Source organism: Phallusia mammillata, chromosome 7 (genome assembly GCF_965637545.1).
Source record: "Phallusia mammillata chromosome 7, kaPhaMamm4.hap1.1, whole genome shotgun sequence".
Classification (NCBI taxonomy): domain Eukaryota; kingdom Metazoa; phylum Chordata; class Ascidiacea; order Phlebobranchia; family Ascidiidae; genus Phallusia; species Phallusia mammillata.
In genome coordinates, this window is record NC_137258.1 from 20,992,746 (window position 1) to 21,012,976 (window position 20,231).

Sequence of the window (20,231 nt, forward strand, 5' to 3'; positions counted from 1 at the left end):
TGGGTCAGTGCTGCTAAATCGCGTTCCAGGCTAGCTCACAACCAGCCAAGCTAGCCGTTCGGTTCTCAAAAAAAGTATGCCGCATTCCCACAAACTAGAGAAAAAAGAAACTTGTAGCTGTAAACACCAGCGGCGTTGGCGAAGCGCGCACTGTATTTACATGCAGGTTGTGGTGACCTAGAAAAACAAGTTTGCTGTGTTGCAAAACGCACAGGTGCAATAAACCTAATAAGTGGTCCTTGGGCGTGGAATTGCCCTCTTCGTTTGCTTAAATCTGATTGGTTAGTGTTGAACAAATGCTGAAAACGCCCATGGACTGTGCCGCTTGTTATCAGTTATGTAGGTGTGTGGTTGCCTTTGTTTGACAAGCACAACAGTTCAACTAGAAGAGTGGCTTTCTGATATACTTCCATTTTATATATTCTACATGATATTTATTAATTTACTATACACATCATTTGATCTACACATATGATTGTTTTTGTAAACAAAAACTAATGGGTCCCCACACACGTGTTTGTGCGGATTTACGGTAAACGAACGTTGCGGTGACTTTTAGATTTTTAGGAACAAATTTTTAGAAAGCATTAACCCAACAATAACAATTTTTGTTCGTATTCTTTTTGCACTATTTTTGTCATATAATTACAAATACTAAAAAAAGAACAAAACAAATAATTTCAATTGATTCTCTTGCTTTGACCCAGATATTATCGTCCAAGGTTGGGTTTTAAACACAGTTTTTTCTAGAAAGCTGTAACAGTTGTGTTACAGACACTTTAAATTAAAAAGCAATTTGCTACAAGTGTACACATAACAAATTGTTTTTTATTTAACTTTGTTTCGCAAAACCATTGACCTGTAGTAACCTCTCAGGGTGCACACGCCAAACGACTGTTTGACCTGTTGACACCGTTTTCAATAGCACTGTTCAACAACACCGTTTAACCTAATTTATACATGCCTTGAGCGTTGATTCCTAAATTTGTTGCAAAAACGCTACGTTATGACGAAAGAAAGTTCGTGTTAGTAGTACCTACTAGTTGACCTCAAATAACCCGTGGTCATGCGGCGGCCGACCTGACAACGAGCATTTAAAAAAACATTTATCACGAAAAATTCGTACCGGTGTTGTAATGCCTACAAGTTGACCTTTAGTGACCCATGGTTATGAGACGGCAAAGCTGACAACGAGAATTTAAAGATCATTTATTGCGGCGTTCAAAAAAGTTAAGTTTATTAAATTTCATATTTATGTTGATCAACCATGTTTTGCCTGACATAAACGAAACCGAAGTACGTTTATCGAGTTCGAATTATGTCTTAGGTGTAAAACCTGCGCCAAAACTGAAAATGCGCGTGATAACTTAATAAAACGACACAGCATTGTTGCACACAAAAAAACTGATTACTAATCACCGAAACGACTGTCTCGTAAAACGTTTGTCCAGACGTCAAGCTGAGCACTCCCGCTCTGCCGCCTTAATCGTAAACCAGTGAATTCCTCCCTTGGGACTTATATCTGACTGATAGCGTACACATATTATGGATTGTAAAGGTAACTGGCAAAATTTTAAATACTAAACGAATCCTGCTTAAACAATTGTTAACTTTTTCAAATATTTCTGCACCATAGGGCATGTATTTCTGCCTTAAAACTAAAACCGTTTATTTCGGGGTTTAAAGGGTAAAAAATGGGTGAATCCGAAAAAAAGATACAAAATTCTTTAAAAAACTTTACATTGCACCAAACAACAAAGCATGAAACTCCTAGATGCTGTACTTTAGTCAGTACAGCCGTTTCAAAAAAATTACGTTTTGGGGGCCTGTGGGTGAACCGCTGGGTCAATCGGGGTCAAACTTCAGGAGGATCAAATTTGGATTATTATCTAACACCTCTGTAAATTTGAATAAATTTGGAGCACTCTTTCTTGACCAAACGCGTCTCACAAGCCAGCGTTAGACAGAAAAAAGAAATAAGAAAAAAGAAAAAAGAAAAAAGAAAAAAAGAAAAAAAGAAAAAAAAAATACGGACAAAAACAATATGTGTCCCCTTCAGGGAAGGGGACCCATAAATATTGTAGTATTAAGTGGATAAAATGCATCTGTGAATGTCTGTCCAATCTGAATGTGCTGACCCATTATTTTGGCCATACAAATGAAACCAAAACCTTTTTATTGCATTAGACTTGAGCTCTTGGAAAGCATTTTATGAAGGCTTTTTTATTAGGTAATTAGATATATGTGTTAAAAAGCACTTATTACCATATGATCTTGTATTTATACAAAATCATTTTTTAAACAGTTACTGATTTGATTCCTAGATGAAGTAAGCCAATGAATGACAAAATACACATTACAGTAAGTTGGACAGTTTATTGACATTTTCAACAGCTCTGCACTGGGGCATGAGTAAGCAGGGAAAGGAAATAACAACACAGCAATACAAATATACAAACATCACAGCGCTTCCATTTATAGCTAACACTAAACAAAAACAAGATGAGCACCTTTTAACCAGTTAACAGCTGGTATAGTGGCAACTTATTTGAGGTGTTTGTTGGATAACCAACATCCACAAAGTAATATCATTAGGATGTAACTTTAAGTTGCAAAAAGTTAAATACGAAATTTTCCTGTTTTTGCTTTTAAGTTTGCTTGATAACCACATTGTTTTGATTATGGGACAGAGTTTGTGAAATAAAAATTGTACGAAGGTAAATAAACTTTAAAAGCTTGCAGGTTAAACCAAGTGTTAAAAATGTGATAATTTGTTCTAAAAAAAGTTTTGTTTACAATAGTGAGGATGCAATTTATAAAATATAATGCCCACTTTTTATAGGTTTTTGACCATGAAATCTCCCACAAAACCCGAAACCAATGTACACACACATACACAATCACACAGCTCTTTTGTTTTTATAGTTTACTGCATGTAAGCAGGCCACCAGAACTTTTAGGAAATACGTCTTTTAAAAATAAATGTACTTGCTCCCGGACACCATGATTGTTACCGTTCAGGCACAGATGAAATTTTTGGGTTGCTACTTGGGGTCAAAGGTGGGATAGGCGACATTGACCCATCAGAACTTGCATCTGAAAGGTGGCGCACTCGAGATAAAATGTCATAGTCCTGAGTTTCGGAATTAGTTTTTTGTGGTTTTCGGGGTTCCAGGTCTTGATGTTGCTTAACCTCTGTTGTCATGACCCTATTAAAACAAATCATTACTTTACAATGACAAATTTCTGTGTGCTCTATTTACAGTTAATTTTCTTTACATATTTTTCAAACACAAATTTTGTGGATCTTCAACCGCCTATGTTTTGCGTCTAAAAATTTCCAAGATATTTTATCAAACATTTTATCATTTTAAACATTGGCATTATGAAAATATAAAACTGTTCGTAACTTACCCATCATGTCCAACCAGCACAAACTTGTTGAACATTGTGGACAGCCATGACTTATCTGAAAATGATAAATGAGATTTACACCATAAACTTAAAGTCTATTGTTCTACAGCATGAAATTACCAGTTTCTGAAGATGAAACTTTGGTGTCTTTAGGACATTTGGTGTTGGTTTCTATGTGATCAGAATTACATTGACAGGCTTGGGTGGCAACAAACGCTGTTATGCTTGGAACACTAGACATGTTCACAAAGTCAATTTGCACACAGAGAACAGGTAACAAAGATTACAGCTCTGAAAACATAAATGCCAAGTAAGATTAGCCCATTGGAGACATTGCAAACGCCTTTTGTGCCTAACTACTACATGGTTATACAATTCTGTACTGAAAGTCACATCTTGAAACGTAGCTACATTGTTAACTGCGTACTTAGACCTTAGTATGCTCAATTTGAACGTACATATTAGAATATTCCACTTCACTTCAACAGCAGCTAATTATGGCAACGCCACCCTAAACACACAGCACTCGTTACGAATATAGAGGCACTTAACTCGAACCGGCCCTGGCTGCTCGTATTTCAAATTCAATCAATAACAGCTGACTGCAAAGTAGCTAGCGGGCATGCGGATATTGCGCAACAGACACCTTTCGTTCTGTTGCAATGTTGTCTGGCCTGCAAAACAGTTTCGAGTACGCAAAGCTATACAGTCGGGCGCTTAAGTCTAAACTCAAAATCTTTCCTTCAGGACTTTTTTCAGGCCGTAACAAAGAAAGCATGATGCCGGGACTTGAAATAAAAGAACACGCGTCGGCGGCGTGATCAGCCCGTGTCACAGTTTGTCACGTGATGTTTGATCGTTGCGTAACAGGGATGATCCTCGTGTCGAAAGGACGACGTTGGCGTTGGGTTTCCCAGAAAAATACGATTGCTATTTCATTTTCCGAACGTGTAGTAGTAGTAGTCCGCACGTTTAGTTTATTCTCGAGTAGAGCCTGGTCTAGCTTTTTGATTTAAACAAGCCGTTTTCCACACCCTAAAGCGGTTAACACTGCAACTAAACTCACTTTATTTAACAGACCACCCTACTTTTACCCTCGCCTAAAACAAGTGTGTCCATTTATCTGTTGCATACTGGCACAAAACAATTATTTCTTAGAACCATGTGGTCTTTTTGCCAACTAAAACTGTTTTAAATTGTCTTGTCACGAACCAAGCTTTGTGGCATAGTTCGCGTCAAACCAACCACTTTTAAATGCACGTTTTTAAGGTTTGGAACCACGGGTCAAAGTCCAATTTGAAGCAACGAGGAATTGTCTAGTCGTGTCGAAAACATAAAGATTACGTCAGCTGGCGTAAATTTGCTCTGTATCTCTTCTCTCTGCTGGCCAACTGTCTTTGCCCTGTACATCATGGACTTCTTGCTGCCGTTTCTTGGCGAATCATTTTCACCACTGTAGCGTCTATAACCGTTATAAGTTGTAATAGGTAGCCTATCATAATTTAAAACCTGGCTTCAAAAATCATAATGCTTAAAAGTACAAAGCAATCCATTTTGGTTTTTATATTCAAGCAATAGCCTATTATTGACAAAAGCATAGCACAAACGAGTTTATGCGACTGTAAACAAGTAGCCTATGTTGAGCTATATATTTGTAATGGCGGCCGTGTATTTTGTTAAATACTTCGTTTGTCGCCCGTTGTCGTCCGAAAAAGAAAGAATCTTAATTGGCTAGAGGGCGGCATTAAGTTATTCAGTATAGGAGCATGAGAACTATAAAGATGTTATGGGTACAAAAATTCAGCTGCACAAAGGTTGATGGGTGCGTATAGGTTTTCGTGAGAGTAGCAGTTTATATGATTAGGCAGTTTCTGAATAATTTTTGACCCGAAAATTTGGCAAATATGTTTGGCAGGAGGCAGAAACTGGCTAAAACCAGTTGGAAACTGGAATATTCCGGCATAACCCCACTCAAAACCGTTTTTGTCTTCGGTTTTTTGACCTGAAAAAAAAACCCGGAAAGGCCATGTAGATTTACGTTTTTTTTTTTAAAAATCGTGTCAAAACCTTAGACTTTCGATTCCTGTTTAAGTGATTGGAGATTCGATAGGAGGCCCAAATCGGCCTAATCCGGTTTAAAACTGAAATATTTCTGCAAAAAACAATTCCAAAACGAAAACCGAAAAAATGTGATGGCTATAGCTGCTGGATCTGACCTAATGCCCAACAGCCCTAAAATGTCTTGTTCAAGACCAATTTTATATTATTGTCTATTGTGTTTGTTGTCTTGTTTTTTTCCTGAGGCTTTATTGCATAGGTCTGTTACTGAAACTTTCGGGCCTAAACGGGCTTCTCAAAAACAATTCGGTTTTGGTCGGTTCTTGGGTTTGTACTTTCGGGCTCCAGTTTCAGGCCCGTTTGTAAGACTCGTTTACCTAAAATGTGACAAAGACAACGTCTGACCTAATGTTTAACTCAAAAATGCCTTTTAAAAACAATTTTGTACTTGGCCTTGTGCTGTGTAAGTCCGCGCATAATTGCAGTTTGTATACCAAGGCGCAACCTATATTGCTCTTTACAATTCTTTTATTTTGAAATTTGTCATGAAAACTCCTATATAAACCTTACTTGTGTCAACTAGTTCTTCAACTTTTCTTTAACACACAAAACTTTTCGGGCAGTCGTCCCCGCAATTTACTGCGGGCATAAGTGTCCAGATTTATTCTACCTCTTTAAGCTATAGAGCATTGAACACTTGCTTAGTTTGATGCTTTGGATGCGATAAGAATGGATTTTAAACAGTCAGTTTGTTCAATGACTTGTCATTTGAGTGAACGATACAACAAATCTACTCTGGTGTAGCTGTGAGAAGCAACAATTAAGGCTAATTTGATATCATATACCGTCTTGGTCTGCATTCAAGTTACTGACTTTAAATAACGCGGAATCCTTTTGCCATTCGTCTTAAAAAATGCCAGTCAAAAACTTTTTTTAGGTTTTAGCCTTTTATAGTTTGTCGCCCCATTTAAAGTAAAACCCCAAATCTCATTGCTTACAAAGCGTAGATCGTAGATGTATGGACTAAAACTAGCACATATCTTTTGCTGCTGTTTATTTTGGTGCTGGCTAACAATCATGCCCCTATGGCAAACACCTCATGGCTACGTTAAAATTAAAGTGTAAAACGTGTGCAGCTTGACGTCAACAACATCGGTAGACCTATTGACTGGGTGCCTCCTAGGAGATCCAAAAGTGCTTAATTTTTTAAACGGTATATCTCAAAAAATGATAACGGTTAGGGCTATTAGGGTCGGGGTAAGGTATTAGCACTTAAAATTCAATAAAACTAACCCAAAAAATTAATTATTAATGTAAAAAAATTATGTAAATATTTCCCAACCCAACCCATTTATAGCCGCTAAATAAATAATTCAGCTCTTTACGCCACCTATCGAAAATTAGGCACTTTTGGATTTCCTAGGAGGCACCCAGTCAATAGGTCTACCAACAACATCCTGTAGCACCGACAATCGATTTGTTCTGAACAGTTGTGACGTAACAAAGCTTCCTTGTGGCGGAACTGGTTTTCGAAACAATTTTTAACAGTAAAGAATTACGCTGTATTATTGTGGAATTTGTGATTGTGCGACAATTTGACGGGCAAACTACGGCAAAAACATGTTTCGTCCACATATGTTGCGTAAAAAGACTGGGACATTAACTGCTTAACTATTCTTAAATCCCGTGGTCTTTGTTTAATCATTGCTTACTTACCATATGGTTTAATCCAAGGTTAACGAAAACCAAAACCTGAGTCATTTAAGGGGTTTCGAGTGAAAGTTTCTGTACCGTATTTGCTCGATTGTAAGCCGCGGCTTGTATTGTTTTTTAGCTGCCGTTTGTGCGGCTTATAATCGAGGGCGGCTTACAATCGAGGGCGGCTTACATTTTTATTTTATACCGATATAATTTCTACACTTCAAATTTTTAACGTATTTTGGGTTCAACACATGTATACATGTACAGATTATACGTCGATATACGTTCTGTTGGGTACAGTTATCAACGTAACTAACAGATATGGGCAAATAGTCATACCATATAACTACAGAAAGATGTATTAGTAAACAATCGTATCTAAATTTCCAGCGTCCGGCTTACAATCGAGGGCGGCTTACATTATTTTTTTAACACCTCAACATGCGGCTTACAATCGAGGGCGGCTTACATTATTTTTTTAACACCTCAACATGCGGCTTACAATCGAGGGCGGCTTATAAACGAGGGCGGCTTACAATCGAGCAAATACGGTATATACCTGAATGGATTTTGTCAACCTCCGTATGTAGTGGTAAGGCTAAATAGTGCAAAATTTATCAATTGAAAGATAGCCTATAGTAGAAGCTGCTAATATTTTTAGGTTCAGCTAGTCAAAGTATAGCTTAGTGCTTACATACAGCAAAAAAACAATGTCTTCATAGCAGCAACAAACATTTCAATGAATTTTTTAAGCATTAAGTGCTAGAGGCGCACTGATTCAGTAATATGAATACACGTCATAATTTGTTTTGTAGCACCAGTCAGTTCGAGCTCCTGTGATCCATTTGTCGTGTCATAATGTCCCTGTTTGTTAAGTCACTGACGCATCGTTTCACCTGTCAGCGGGCACGTTTTGCAATCGTACAGATTTTGTGTAGGTGCTGACCAGCTAGTATATAAGGCCTAGATCTGGCCTCTAGGTCGAGATAAATATATTGTTTGCCTCTTAAAGTCTCCTAAATGCAATCATGATTTTCATCAAGGTAAAAGAAAGGGTATTTTTTGTTTTGTATCAGAAACAAGGAGAGTGTATGTAAAAAGAAAACTTGCAAATGTAATGACTAATGAGGTAAAATTTGCGGTTTTTGAGTAAGATTGAAAGTAATATTCATAAATCCTAAAAAAAACACCCAACAGTGAATAGTTTTTCTTGTCGAACTGGGTTGTTAGCATTTTCTTCAATTATTGTCATTATTATTTTAAAGCTGTTCCTATAGGTAGCAGATTCAAAAACAGTGTTTGGTTTCCCACGTAAATTAGTTGCATTAGGAATGTATCCCTTTGTCTTGAGAAACTAAGGAATAGTACAGCAGTTCTTACACAGTCAATCTTAGAAACAAGTAAATCTTAGCTGTTTTGTCACCTTCATTTTGCAGCTTTGGTGAACACCGGTAAATGGTCACTATAGCGACCCATAAAATCATGTATGTTTTATCGATACTGTAAAGTTGGGTGATACACAAAGATTTTCAACAACAATTTTTCGAAGCAATCACGTAGTATATGACTGCAGCATTTAGGGTGCCTTGAATCACTTCCGTTTCAAGAATGCTTGACGCTCGAACTAAGTTCCGGTCGGTCGGTTTGCTAATACGTAGAAGTGTACTGTCTTCCTCAGAAGTTCCATTGTCATGGTGACGTAACAATGACATTGCGTTTGTTTGTTTATGTGAACTTGAGTGCGTGTGTTTGTTGTGTACAACATTTTTTCAGCAGTAGGTTTTTTATTTAGCACCATAAATACATAAAAACATTTTATAAAAACAGTTCTCGGTCTTAATACATTTCATATTACTAAACTGCAAAAATTAGCACTTGGTCAGTTAAAAAAACCATACTTTCTGATATTGGTGACTTTTAATGCCACACAGGGCCATGCAGTTAGGTATTCAAAAATATTGTAAAGCTAATCATGATATGAAGTGAGAAAGTAGTAAATTACACGTGATTATAAATCAAGGGTTAAATAACTTTGATGAATAGTTTTTGTGACGCTTGTCTTGCAATGACTTTTTAACCCCATGTAACACGCAATGTTTTTGTAACGTAATTTCCATTAATAGACCTCTTCCTGCGACTCTTGAGGTTAAATTTATGAATTTATTGACCCCTAAAAGTTGTAGTTAATCCTTGTTGCTAACAGTATTTAAACGCCATTGATTGATTATAAGGAGTTTAAATGCGGCCAGTTTCCTAAAACGACCCCTTTTTTATAGGTTAAGCCCAAAATATGACAAAAAAATTGTTCCGTTTTTGCGTTGATGATGCAATACAAAAAATATCATAATTCTGTTAATTTACGTAGACTATTTTTTTTTCAGTATGGACAAAATTATTGAAAATGCTTGGAGCTAGTCAAAGCAATCGGTAATAGCATACAATTTTGCGAACCACTCTTTTCTATTCATTCTGATAAGTTTCTTAGAAATTTTTGTGACCCTTGTTTCACCCCCACACGTTGTAACACATAAGCGTTTTTTTGCAAACGAAAAAATCTCCTCAATGCTTTAGTACCGATGGCGCTTTTTCTTCATCACTTCCGTTATGCAGATGTGCGTATCAATCGGTAATATCCGGTTAACGCAGCAGCTGTCAGTCTGACGTTAAGAGCTAGTGATCACGAGCCCCTACCCTTGTGTTCATAAGGGATTTTTCGGATGTACAGACCCAGTTGCAATCGCTATGGTGCAAAGTTTATTTTTCCTTCGCTCTTTATAAAGGTCGCTCGGATTTGACAATACGTGCTTGCTAATTAAAAGGTGTTTCAGTGTGTTTACACTCTGTAAACATTGATGAGCGTTTTTGGTTATTTTTGATCAAAAGTGGTTGTTCTTTTTGACAATACAGTATAGTAGCTTGTTAGATGTATAGGATGATTTTAATCTTAAAGTTTTTATTTTCTTAAAAGTAGTGTTTTTTATGTTTTAGATTTCCTTACGAAGTGTTGCGTTGCAGATTAATTAGGAAATGAAACAAATGTACTAGACATAACTTATAACCGTTGTCCGTTACACACACAGAAAAAATGATTTTGCGAAAATTCGTTTCACTCATTGGATTACTCAGTGCCTGTTCAGCTCTCAACCCCAATCCGGATGTATGTGGAGACGGAACAACAAACTTTAAGACATTTCGCTACAGAATTCACCCTTTCAACTCAACGACAGTGATCGGATTAGCGAGATTTCCAGCAGAACCTTGTAAATGGGTGATAGAAACAATTGGATCAAACTTAAGTATTGCTATCGATGATGTCAACACCAAACTCCTTGGACCCAAGTGTAGCTCTGTTTCGCCTTATTACAAAAAGTAAGTCTTCAATGGACTTAGCGATTACTTTGGATGTAAAAAATCGGTTTATTAAAGCCATTTTTTTAGGTGGATTAAAAAACAAATATTTTTCTATTTACCCATAAGCTTGTTTTGACGTGTAGCACAACGATGTGTCAAATTCTCAAGCATTTCTGCAACGTAAAGCGTATAGTTTTTTTCACACATGAAACTACTATACATCACATATGCCGTTAAATGTTTAAACGACGTTATCAACGTAAATTAAGTCTGTAAAACGTGTTTTTAGATCAGAAATTGCCATTCTCAATCCTCTGGTATTAAGAATAATTAGAGAACCATTTTGTAAAACAAATCATACCATTATTAAGAAAATTCGAACTGCAGCATATTTTACCAGATAATATTCAATTTGCAGTAGTTCAACTCTGCTTATTCGAACTTACATGGACCAAACTACAAATTACGACGTCCGGATATGCCCTGATCAACACGACACAAGAAGTTACGTTTCAACAAATCGCATTGAAGTGTTCCACTGTAATCCAACGGTTGGAGACAAGTTTAAATTACGCGTCAACGCCTGTAAGTAAAACGAATGCAAATATTGTCAAAAGTTTACTGCTTTTTAACCTTTTAATATACTGGAACTGAACTTTGATAAGAGTGTGTTGCTTAGCTGGATTTGGAATTTGTGTATCTAAACCAGGTTAAAGGCTTTGTATTGGTATAAGCTTTAAAGGCAAATTTGTGGTGACCTTTCTGGCAGAATTGTGTTGGCAATGCCGTTTTTGCTAAAACTATATTGGTAAATGGTTAAGACAAACATATATTCATAACTGGGATTAGTCCAGAAGCATCTATGTAGAGTTGTAGACCAGCGCTCACAGCACACTGATACATAAATCATAGTAAACTACTGGTAAACGGTTAAGATGAACATAAAATCATAACTGAGATTAGTCCTTAAGCATCTATGTGGACCAGCGACCACGGCACACTGATATATAAGTCATAATACGCCAGGCCTATTGAAAGCGTTGTAAATAGGTTATTCTTCTTTATTAGCCCTTTGAAAACTTCGCTGTAATGAGTAATGCACATGTGATCATGGTTTCATGTCTCATATTTGCCTGGTGTTTTCAATGTTCTATAACAGTGCTTCCCAACCTTTTCCAGCTCGCGGCCCACTCAAAAATTTTGTTTTTTTTTGGCGGACCACCGTATAATATTGCGAGAAAACCACAATAAAAAAAACTATCCATTTTGTAGCTACGCAAAGACCAAATAAAGTCAACAAAGACAGTTCCAGCATCAAGATTTTACAAGTAGTTCAAGTACTGTTGTGACGCTACAATCGCAGTTTGTTTGTGTAATAAAGCTTTGTTTACGTAAAATCTTATGCGCCATGCGGCTTTCATAGTGAGTAGTATCATATTTTTGAGGAAAATGGTTGAATTTGAAAGTACGTTCACACAAACTGTGTAACTTTTTTTAACCTCTATATTGGTATGGTAGCAGTTTGAAAAGCTTCGCGGCCCACCAGAAAGAACGTCGCGGACCACCAGTGGGCCGCGGCCCACCGGTTGGGAAGCGCTGTTCTAGAAGCTATGGCTGTATATTAGAAATGAATTTTTGATTCCACGATCTTAAACCATTTCAAAACCGGCCTCTAACTTAGCTACACACAAACAGCCCTATTTATGTCTAATATTTATGACTCGATTTTCCAATACATCTAAGCTATACTTCTATATGATACTGTTATCTCTTGTTATCATAGGGATTGAAGGGACGAGGCGAGCAACTCCAGAAAATCGAGTGATCGCCGTAAAAAGGAATTCTCAACAACAATCGTTGAAATTAGAAACAGCCAAGGATGGGATAGTGATTCAATTAATCGACATCAAAGTAAAATTTGGCAAGAACCGAAAATGCAAGACGGGCTACATTAAAGTCGAAGGTGTGTAGAAAGGTTTTTTTTTCTTTTCCACTATGTAGAGCCCCACCTATGCGAAATTCAAAGGACGCATCAGGCCAAAATGAAAAATAATAATGTAAAATAAGAAAAAGGCACAAAATTAGGTGTTTGGAAATGTGGGTTTCGTTTAAGAAAGGAATGATTTACCGTAACGAAGAAGTGCGAAATTCAATCTTTAGGTAAAGCCAAACCCAGTTGGTTGTGTTTTTATTTACAAAAACAGGTACCGTGGTATGAGATTTCTTTGTGTATTTCGATGAAGACGTGAGTCATACGCAAACTTAACGATCCCGGAGCTAAACGAAACTTGCTATGAATACGTGTTATAAAAGGTTTTTGTACAGGCCGATGATGTGTTCTTGATATAAACACGGTTTTTGTTTCGAAACTGGTTTAAATTACAAACTCTTATTGTTCTTTTGGCAGTTTTCTACCGCTACTTATTCATACATTATACCTAGCAGCAACAGCTAAATTTAAAGAACTGAAATTTTCGGTTTTCAATGTGTGCGTGTTTTTTTTATATCTTAAGGCACTTTTAAAAAACTTGCTTCGTATGTTTTTCTTGTCTTCAAAACAGTCAGAAAAACGTCTTGATAAGTTTCCTGTTAATAATCGTATTGAAATTATGTTATCGGGGTGGCATTGTGAAAGCAGTGTATATACATATCAAATCGAGTAAATTATTTGTGTTAAATCGAATCAAAACATATTCTTTATTTATATGTCCCCTAGGACGTGTAAATTTTACCATTTGAAGAATAATTATGTACACTTGGTTCACAACCTCGGTACTTTAATATGAGGATATGTTTGTACCGTAGCAGGTGACAAAAGTAAATCACTAAAGTTACAACAATTGCTTGATACCAACGAATATAGGTAGTGGTGTGTAAAAATACATTGTTGCGCACACAACAGTTCTGATATAAAACAAAGGTCTTATGCCCAGCTCGTGCACAGGCCTCGAAAATAAGCGGCCGGAAGTCACCACAGCCGCGGTTACTAACCCAATGACCGGAAGACAGCTCATTGTGGCGTCATAATTCGATGCATTGGCACATTGCAATTTCAACATAAGGTGACAAACAATCAAACAGACTCATGTTCAGCGTTTGGAATGTCTTTGAAGGACTTGTTGACCTCGCATGTGTTGTCTATTGAGTCTATAGGTGATACGTCATAGATCTTGTATGCACGAACGTAATTTTTTTCGGTTGAGTCCAATATGTGGTAAACTGATATGCAAATATTGTTGTTGTTATTTTTGCAAACGCGCTGTTTTGCAACGTCAGTGGTTTTGGGCTTCCTGAAATCGCAAAGTAAGACTATATGGATATATTTTTGTCCGTCCAAAGCCGTTAATAGCCTTTAAAACTATAAATAGCGGTAAAAATACAAAACATAACTGTCAGGTTTTTTAAACAAGGTATATTGCCAAACAAATTTAGAAACGCTATAAACGGATTAGTTCATAAGTTAAATAAGAAAATACCGGCCCAAATAGACGTAAAAAGACGTTTGAACGACAAAGCATGTCGCTTTTTACGTCTATTTGTCCCGTTATTTTCGTCATTAAATTAGATACGTTTGGAAATAACGGTTTATTTAAGTACACAACGATCAATGAGTTCACATTCGTTCAGCTATATAAAACCATGATGTAACCCAGAACGAATTTTGTCACAAATATTTACGACCGTTTGCTCACCCGACTAAATACTGCGTGGTCACCTGTCAATGATGACGCCGCGTCACACAGCGCTTTGTGACGCCATAAAAGCATCACTGAAAAAGGTATGAGTCGCTCTGATCAACCCACCGCCCATTGAAAACAACGCGCAAGCGCAAATTCCACCACAAGGAAAAGTCCCATTTTTTGCCAGATTCTCATGTAAGTTGATGCAATAGCGTGCAATAAATGTAAAGGCATGGTTTAGATTAGACTTTAAACTGTAATCTGCGACTATATGACATGAAAGAAACGTTATGGAGTTGCACACCTCACAGATTTTTTTAAAAAACCACAAATCAAGCACTGAAATTACTTGTTTTTGCGGCGTGCATAAGGTTGTGTATCCCGTTTTTCTTAAATTAAGATTTTAAAACTAGCTATGACGCATATTTAAGCTGTTGCTGCCAGGCAAAATATCAACTTTATAGAGCTCTTCTGGCAATTGTATTTTTGACACTTGTTTTTCCACAACACCCCAGCCCTAAATAAAACAAAAACGGGCTTGATTCGGGCCAGACTTAACACATGGTCTCATTTGTGCAGCAATTTCGGCCTAATTTGTGCTTTTTGAAGAAAATCGAGTTTGGGGGCGCTTATATAGCTTTTCTTGGTTTTTATTTATTTATACCGAATTGCTGGTGACCCTGCTTGAAGGACAGTTATTGTATGAAAGAGAACCCCTTCTCAAATACTAGGTTCTGGTTATACATACCATAGACACTTCAAACATTTTATTACTTTCACAGATTCAATCACTGGAGTAAGCATTTTACCTGACGGATTGAATATACTTTGCAACAAAAGCGATGGCACCTTGAAATCGGCATACTGGGTGTTATCAAAATTGCAGTCCATCAAGATCACCTTCAAAAATGCAAAGTTCTCAATGCTTTACTATTCATCTCCTTTTCAAGAGATCGACAAATACCTTCGAACTACAGGTAACGGTCGCCGCCACAAAATTTGCGAAAACGATTTTGCATGTGACTAAATTTTCGCAAATTATCATGATAATCGCAACACAGTTTAATCTTCATGGAGAAAATTAGACCAACCTTATGGGTGAAAATAAGGAAGCTTAACTACCAAAAATATAAATGCTGTACAATGTTAACTTTTGCTGCGATGAATACTTATTTTATTGCTTATTCAAATAGAATGGTAAACAAAATTGCAGAGCATACACACAATAGTTGACATATAAACACGTTCAAAGTAAACATCAATGGACGTCAGTCATGCATGAAACGCAGTCAAGCATAAATAAAAGAATAACTGTTAAATTCACGTGGGACAAAAATTAAAGTTAACAGTTGTATTTTTTTTGTATACTGCCACTAACGTAGCACACTGTAAACTTGATAATTAACAAATTTTTTTGTCTAAAACTTTTGCTGAATCAGTTTGTGAAAAATATCAGGGGGGTAAATTTCGTAAAGAAAGAAAAAGTATTTGAAGACTTCTGCTGTTGCCACTATAAAGATGCCTAAAGTGCAGAACTTTTACATCAATAGTTAACACTGTAAAAAATCATGAAAAAGTTAGAATTTATAGTGAAGGCATTGTCTTCCGCCTGGTATTTGGCCAAACATTTTATAAATCTATTTGTTGCAATTGTGCCAATTGATTCTAAACAGTCACTATTTGTGAAATACTTTTTACCAGGCGATATCAAAATTTATTTCAACGGCAGATGATAGGAAAACGTAATTTGCATTTTTGACTCGGAAGAGTTGTCGGGAAAAACCTGTGGTTCTACCAACCTTATAATGCCCTATCGACCTAAATTACACTATTAAACCCTGAAGATGCAATAAATCAACGCCCAAATCTAATAACTTGTGTATCAGGGGATTTAACCACAAAAAAACGCAAAATGTTTTTACATTTGCAAGTATTACTTATTGCAGCAGGATCAAATTGGAAATAGGCAACAGTACTTAATTTAATTTGAATCGATATTAGGGTAAAAGGAAAGGTCAGTACGGGTTATGAATAGTTAATCGCAACTACATTTTCTTTAAACACCATTGACAGCACGGTTCAAATTGTGATACACTGTTTGCCTTTACGACCTTAATCAGTAAAAATCTTGACCTTAAGTTAAAACAAGAACAATTAATTCAGGTTTTTATGAATCAGTACCGATTTGCCACAATGGCGTGCTTAAAAACGTGGCTAAAGTATTTAAATGTATTCTACTTCGCACTATAACAACAAAACTCTTTAGATGTACCAGTTTCAACAACAAAAATGACAACGGTATTGCCGCTTGTACTGCCAAAATCTACAACATCGGGCAACAGGTCTGGTACGATCGTAAAGCCACGAAACTCTGAGGACGAGACCAACGACGGAATAGATGAAAATAATAACAACAGTGGCATGTTTGAGGCTATTGGATTGGGCTGCGCAGCCGCTGTTGTGCTTGTAGCAGTAGCTGTTGGGTTTATAGCTTTACGGAAACGGAGAATTCATCAACGTCGCATGTCCACTAAGGTGATTATATCTTGCTGTTAGTGTTATATGCTAAAATACGCTTTAAGGCAAGAGCGTCGGTGTTTTTCATAACAAAGAGCTTACTTGGCTTTTAGGGTGCCTTTAGATATCTGCACTAGCCAATACGACCTATGTCTTGTCACCTGCTACACTGCATGATGGGACCTTATATGGGTCGAAACAGTGGGCATTTTCTGTAAGGAGTTCACTTTTCTTTCAAAGTGGTTGCTCCAATATGAGATATATTGTCGAAAATAGATATATAGAAGAAGAACACTTAAAATCATTCTGCCTTAACACCAAGTTTTATACTGTGCTGTATAATGTTTGTATATTTTAACCACAATTGTAAGTCAAGCCAGATACGGGTTTAAGCCGCGTTTAGGCCTACGTTTGAATAAAACAAGCTTGATTGGGCTCTGGTTTTATACTCGGCCTTATTTGTGCCTCGTGATTACCAAGTTTAGGATTGTACGGTTTTGGCCCCATTTCAGGTCCGCTTAAACAACTCTGATCCTATAACTTGTTTATTTTCACAGCCGTCCGACGATTCTCCGCCAATATACATGGACAGACACGACCTGGGATCCTCGGACGGTGTGAGGTCAATCGACAACGTCATGTACGAAAAGGTGCTTAAAAGCAACGCCAGCACCGGAACCAGCGTTAACTCTGCCTCGTTTCAACCACCTACGTCACACGATCGACTTCTCGGGAAGGAAGTGAATTCAAAACCGAACTATGCATCCGAGGTATAGGCCTTAGCTGGTCGTTAACGTCTTAGTATGAAGTTTGGTACAAAGATTATTTCCAAAATTCGATTACTGGTTTGTCAACAATGCTGGAAAACATAACAATATGAAGTTTTAAACATCCGAAATTTGATCTCTATTCACATATCATATAAAACATAATTGCCATACTATAAAAAAACTTGCGTACTGTACACCTAAAATGATTGGGTAAATCCATTTAAAAAAATGACAGCTATGTTGAAATAGGACGCATTTATTAAGACACTCCACGCAAAAGTTTAAGTACATTATACCCAAGCTGTCAAGTTTAAAGAGCTCTTCTGGCAAATGTGATTTTATTCCGACGTTTCGACGTCCTATACAGGTCGTCTTCATCAGGCCAGAAGAGCTCTTTAAACTTGATACTATGCCTGGCAGCAATAGCTTATATACCCAAGCTGTTTTGGGTACTGGTTTTTGGAGGGTACTGTACCTTGGTTTCAGGTTTTAGATATTAACACCTGTTCACGCAAAACCCTACATTGGGTAACCTCACCGTTTTCAGTGTTCTTTTCTGCAGAGAGTATGTGTATACAGAATACATCTTAGGTGCAGACGTTTCAAAAATCGCTCTTGTCATCATCAGTACACATTTAAAAGAGCAAATTTGTTACAAAATATAACAACAAAATATTCAAAACCTAAATCATTTGTAATTCTGAACAAAATGTCATGTTCTTTTCTGCAGACCGAAAAACGGCGACAAAGGCTTAGTCAACTTGAAGAGGTATACCTGGGAATCGAGAACAAGCCACAAAACAAACCTAACGGGGGCGTTAGGGGTCCTTTGCCAACCCCCCCCAACGAGGTCCCAATCACGCCCTTATTCCACAATGACCGTCCACCTCTTCCACCCCCCGAACCGGGAAGTCCCCATTATTACGCAGCCATCCATGACAATGAAGAAGAAATTCCCTCAGTTTCGTATGCGTGTGTGACGAAACAAAAAATCGAAAAAGAGAAAGAAATACCGGAAGCGGATTACTCTTCCGGAAAACGTGACATCACTCATCCGCCAGTGGCCCTATACGTATCCGGCAATGAACTCCAACAGCAGGGGGCGCCATCGATATCACTCTTCCCCTCAGAGGAATACTTGGACACTGAAAAGCATTCGCAGAATTCGACTCTCGCCTTTCCGCCCCTTGACAAAGACGGATACCTTTCGCTGACTTCTGAGGAGAACCTTAACCCACCGGTTTCTGAAGACCGTTCCTATGTGCAAGCGAATTCGGTGTCACAAGAAGATGTTCGTAAGCATTTTATCAAAAAGCAGAAAGTGCCTCGACCGGGAATAGATAAATCTGTAGCGACTTCTATGCCTGAACTCGTACATCAACAACGCCGGGTAAACCGACCTCGATTCCCGGCGAAAAAGCAACAAAGCGACCGTCTTCGTCCTCCGCAAGCTGGCAGCGCTATGAGAAGGTATCGTCAGCCCCGACCGTCTGCTCCTGACATTTTCATTCAAACCGCGTACACATCAGGCGAAGACTTGTCCAGAATTCGAGAACATTTGGAGCGCGTTGCTGCACAAGGACAAGCCGATGCGGCCAATAACTTTACTGTACAACCACCCAGCGAAAATTCAAGCAGAACAGGCGAGGACAGCACAGGGAGTGGTGCATCCTATTACGACTCTCCGAGGCCCTCTATCGACAGCTCACAGGACAGTTTGTTGGACGCCAGATGCCAGGCCAACTTCTATGATGCCCCACGGCCGTCCTTACCTTGTATTTTTCCTGATGATCTTAGAAGAATTGTTGAATCTTCAGAAAACTTACGAATGTGAGAATTTGCTGCTACTGGATTCATTGTCATTTTTCGGCGTAAAAATATATATTTGTTTATTTTGTTTCTGAACTGACAAATTTACACTATTTAACTACAACTCAACCTATATCATCTACCTATCTTTGTTTATTGATTTTTCGCAGCGCAATATTTCTAGGTTATGTTTTTCAACAAAAACTACAGTATTGCCTTGTTTACATGAACACTCGTGTTGCACTTAAATATTGTTATGTCAAAAAGTAACTACAAAAAGAATAAACATTAGTACCATGGTTTACAATACTGCTGTTGTTCTGCCTATTATATAACCCCCAAAAGTTACTTTTATACTGAAATACATTTTGTTGCAGCTCAATTTGCAAGTATAAAACCCCACACCATACAGCAGACTATTTTCTGGTACATTAATTCCTACGGTTTTACATTTAAAATCAAGCTTGGAACCAAATGTTCATATTGCTCGAAAACTTTAAAATTGGGAAAAATTGCCACCCAGTAGAAAGCTAGACAGCCAAGTGGACCAATTTCAACTGTTTTTCGAAGCTTAATAAAACTAATTTGTCCGTTTGGTTTCTCACTAGTTGAACTTACCAGTTCCTTTGTAGGTAATTCTTATTTATTAGTGTGTGTTTAGATACTTCAATTTCGCTGTCAATGTTGCTGTTTTTTTCTGCATTTTTATCAAATAAACACTTGACCCAAAACCTCATTTGTTTTTAAAGTTAGGCTATATCCATTGGTAGGATTCAGCCGGTTCGCACCGGTTCTATAGAACTGTCTCACTAGATTTTATGAGATCAACGATCTGTTTAGCATTACTGGTTACTGTCAATGGACTTTTTGTAAGAGAACCGGCTGAAAAATATAACTTTTGTGATAGAACCGGCTGACAAAAAATTTGAGT

The 20,231-nt window shown here is 37.4% G+C and overlaps 1 protein-coding gene and 1 pseudogene across 2 annotated transcripts; one reads left to right on the plus strand and one right to left on the minus strand.

Annotated features, from left to right (window-relative positions):
* Positions 1-2,362: 2,362 nt before the first annotated feature.
* Positions 2,363-3,828, minus strand: LOC145237861 (uncharacterized; annotated as a pseudogene). The gene is made up of 3 exons (XR_013862047.1): positions 3,535-3,828; positions 3,415-3,469; positions 2,363-3,209 (listed from the first exon to the last, which is right to left on the minus strand). The product of XR_013862047.1 is annotated as an uncharacterized LOC145237861 (transcript).
* A 6,338-nt stretch (positions 3,829-10,166) lies between these two features.
* On the plus strand, positions 10,167-20,024 carry LOC145239584 (uncharacterized). The gene is made up of 7 exons (XM_080102947.1): positions 10,167-10,542; positions 10,943-11,109; positions 12,308-12,487; positions 14,987-15,181; positions 16,471-16,739; positions 17,279-17,491; positions 18,222-20,024. Exons 1-7 carry the CDS (start codon positions 10,259-10,261, stop codon positions 19,323-19,325), a joined length of 2,412 nt encoding a protein of 803 aa, XP_079959073.1. The 5' UTR covers positions 10,167-10,258; the 3' UTR covers positions 19,326-20,024.
* The last annotated feature ends 207 nt before the right edge of the window (positions 20,025-20,231 follow it).

What these genes read in the sequence shown, in the direction of transcription:
- LOC145239584 (XM_080102947.1), top strand. Translation starts at nt 10,259, where the DNA reads ATGATTTTGCGAAAATTCGTTTCACTCATTGGATTACTCAGTGCCTGT. An exon ending in GGGCTACATTAAAGTCGAAG is followed by an intron (nt 12,488 to 14,986) that starts GTGTGTAGAAAG and finishes TTACTTTCACAG; the next exon opens with ATTCAATCACTGGAGTAAGC. An exon ending in AACCGAACTATGCATCCGAG is followed by an intron (nt 17,492 to 18,221) that starts GTATAGGCCTTA and finishes TCTTTTCTGCAG; the next exon opens with ACCGAAAAACGGCGACAAAG.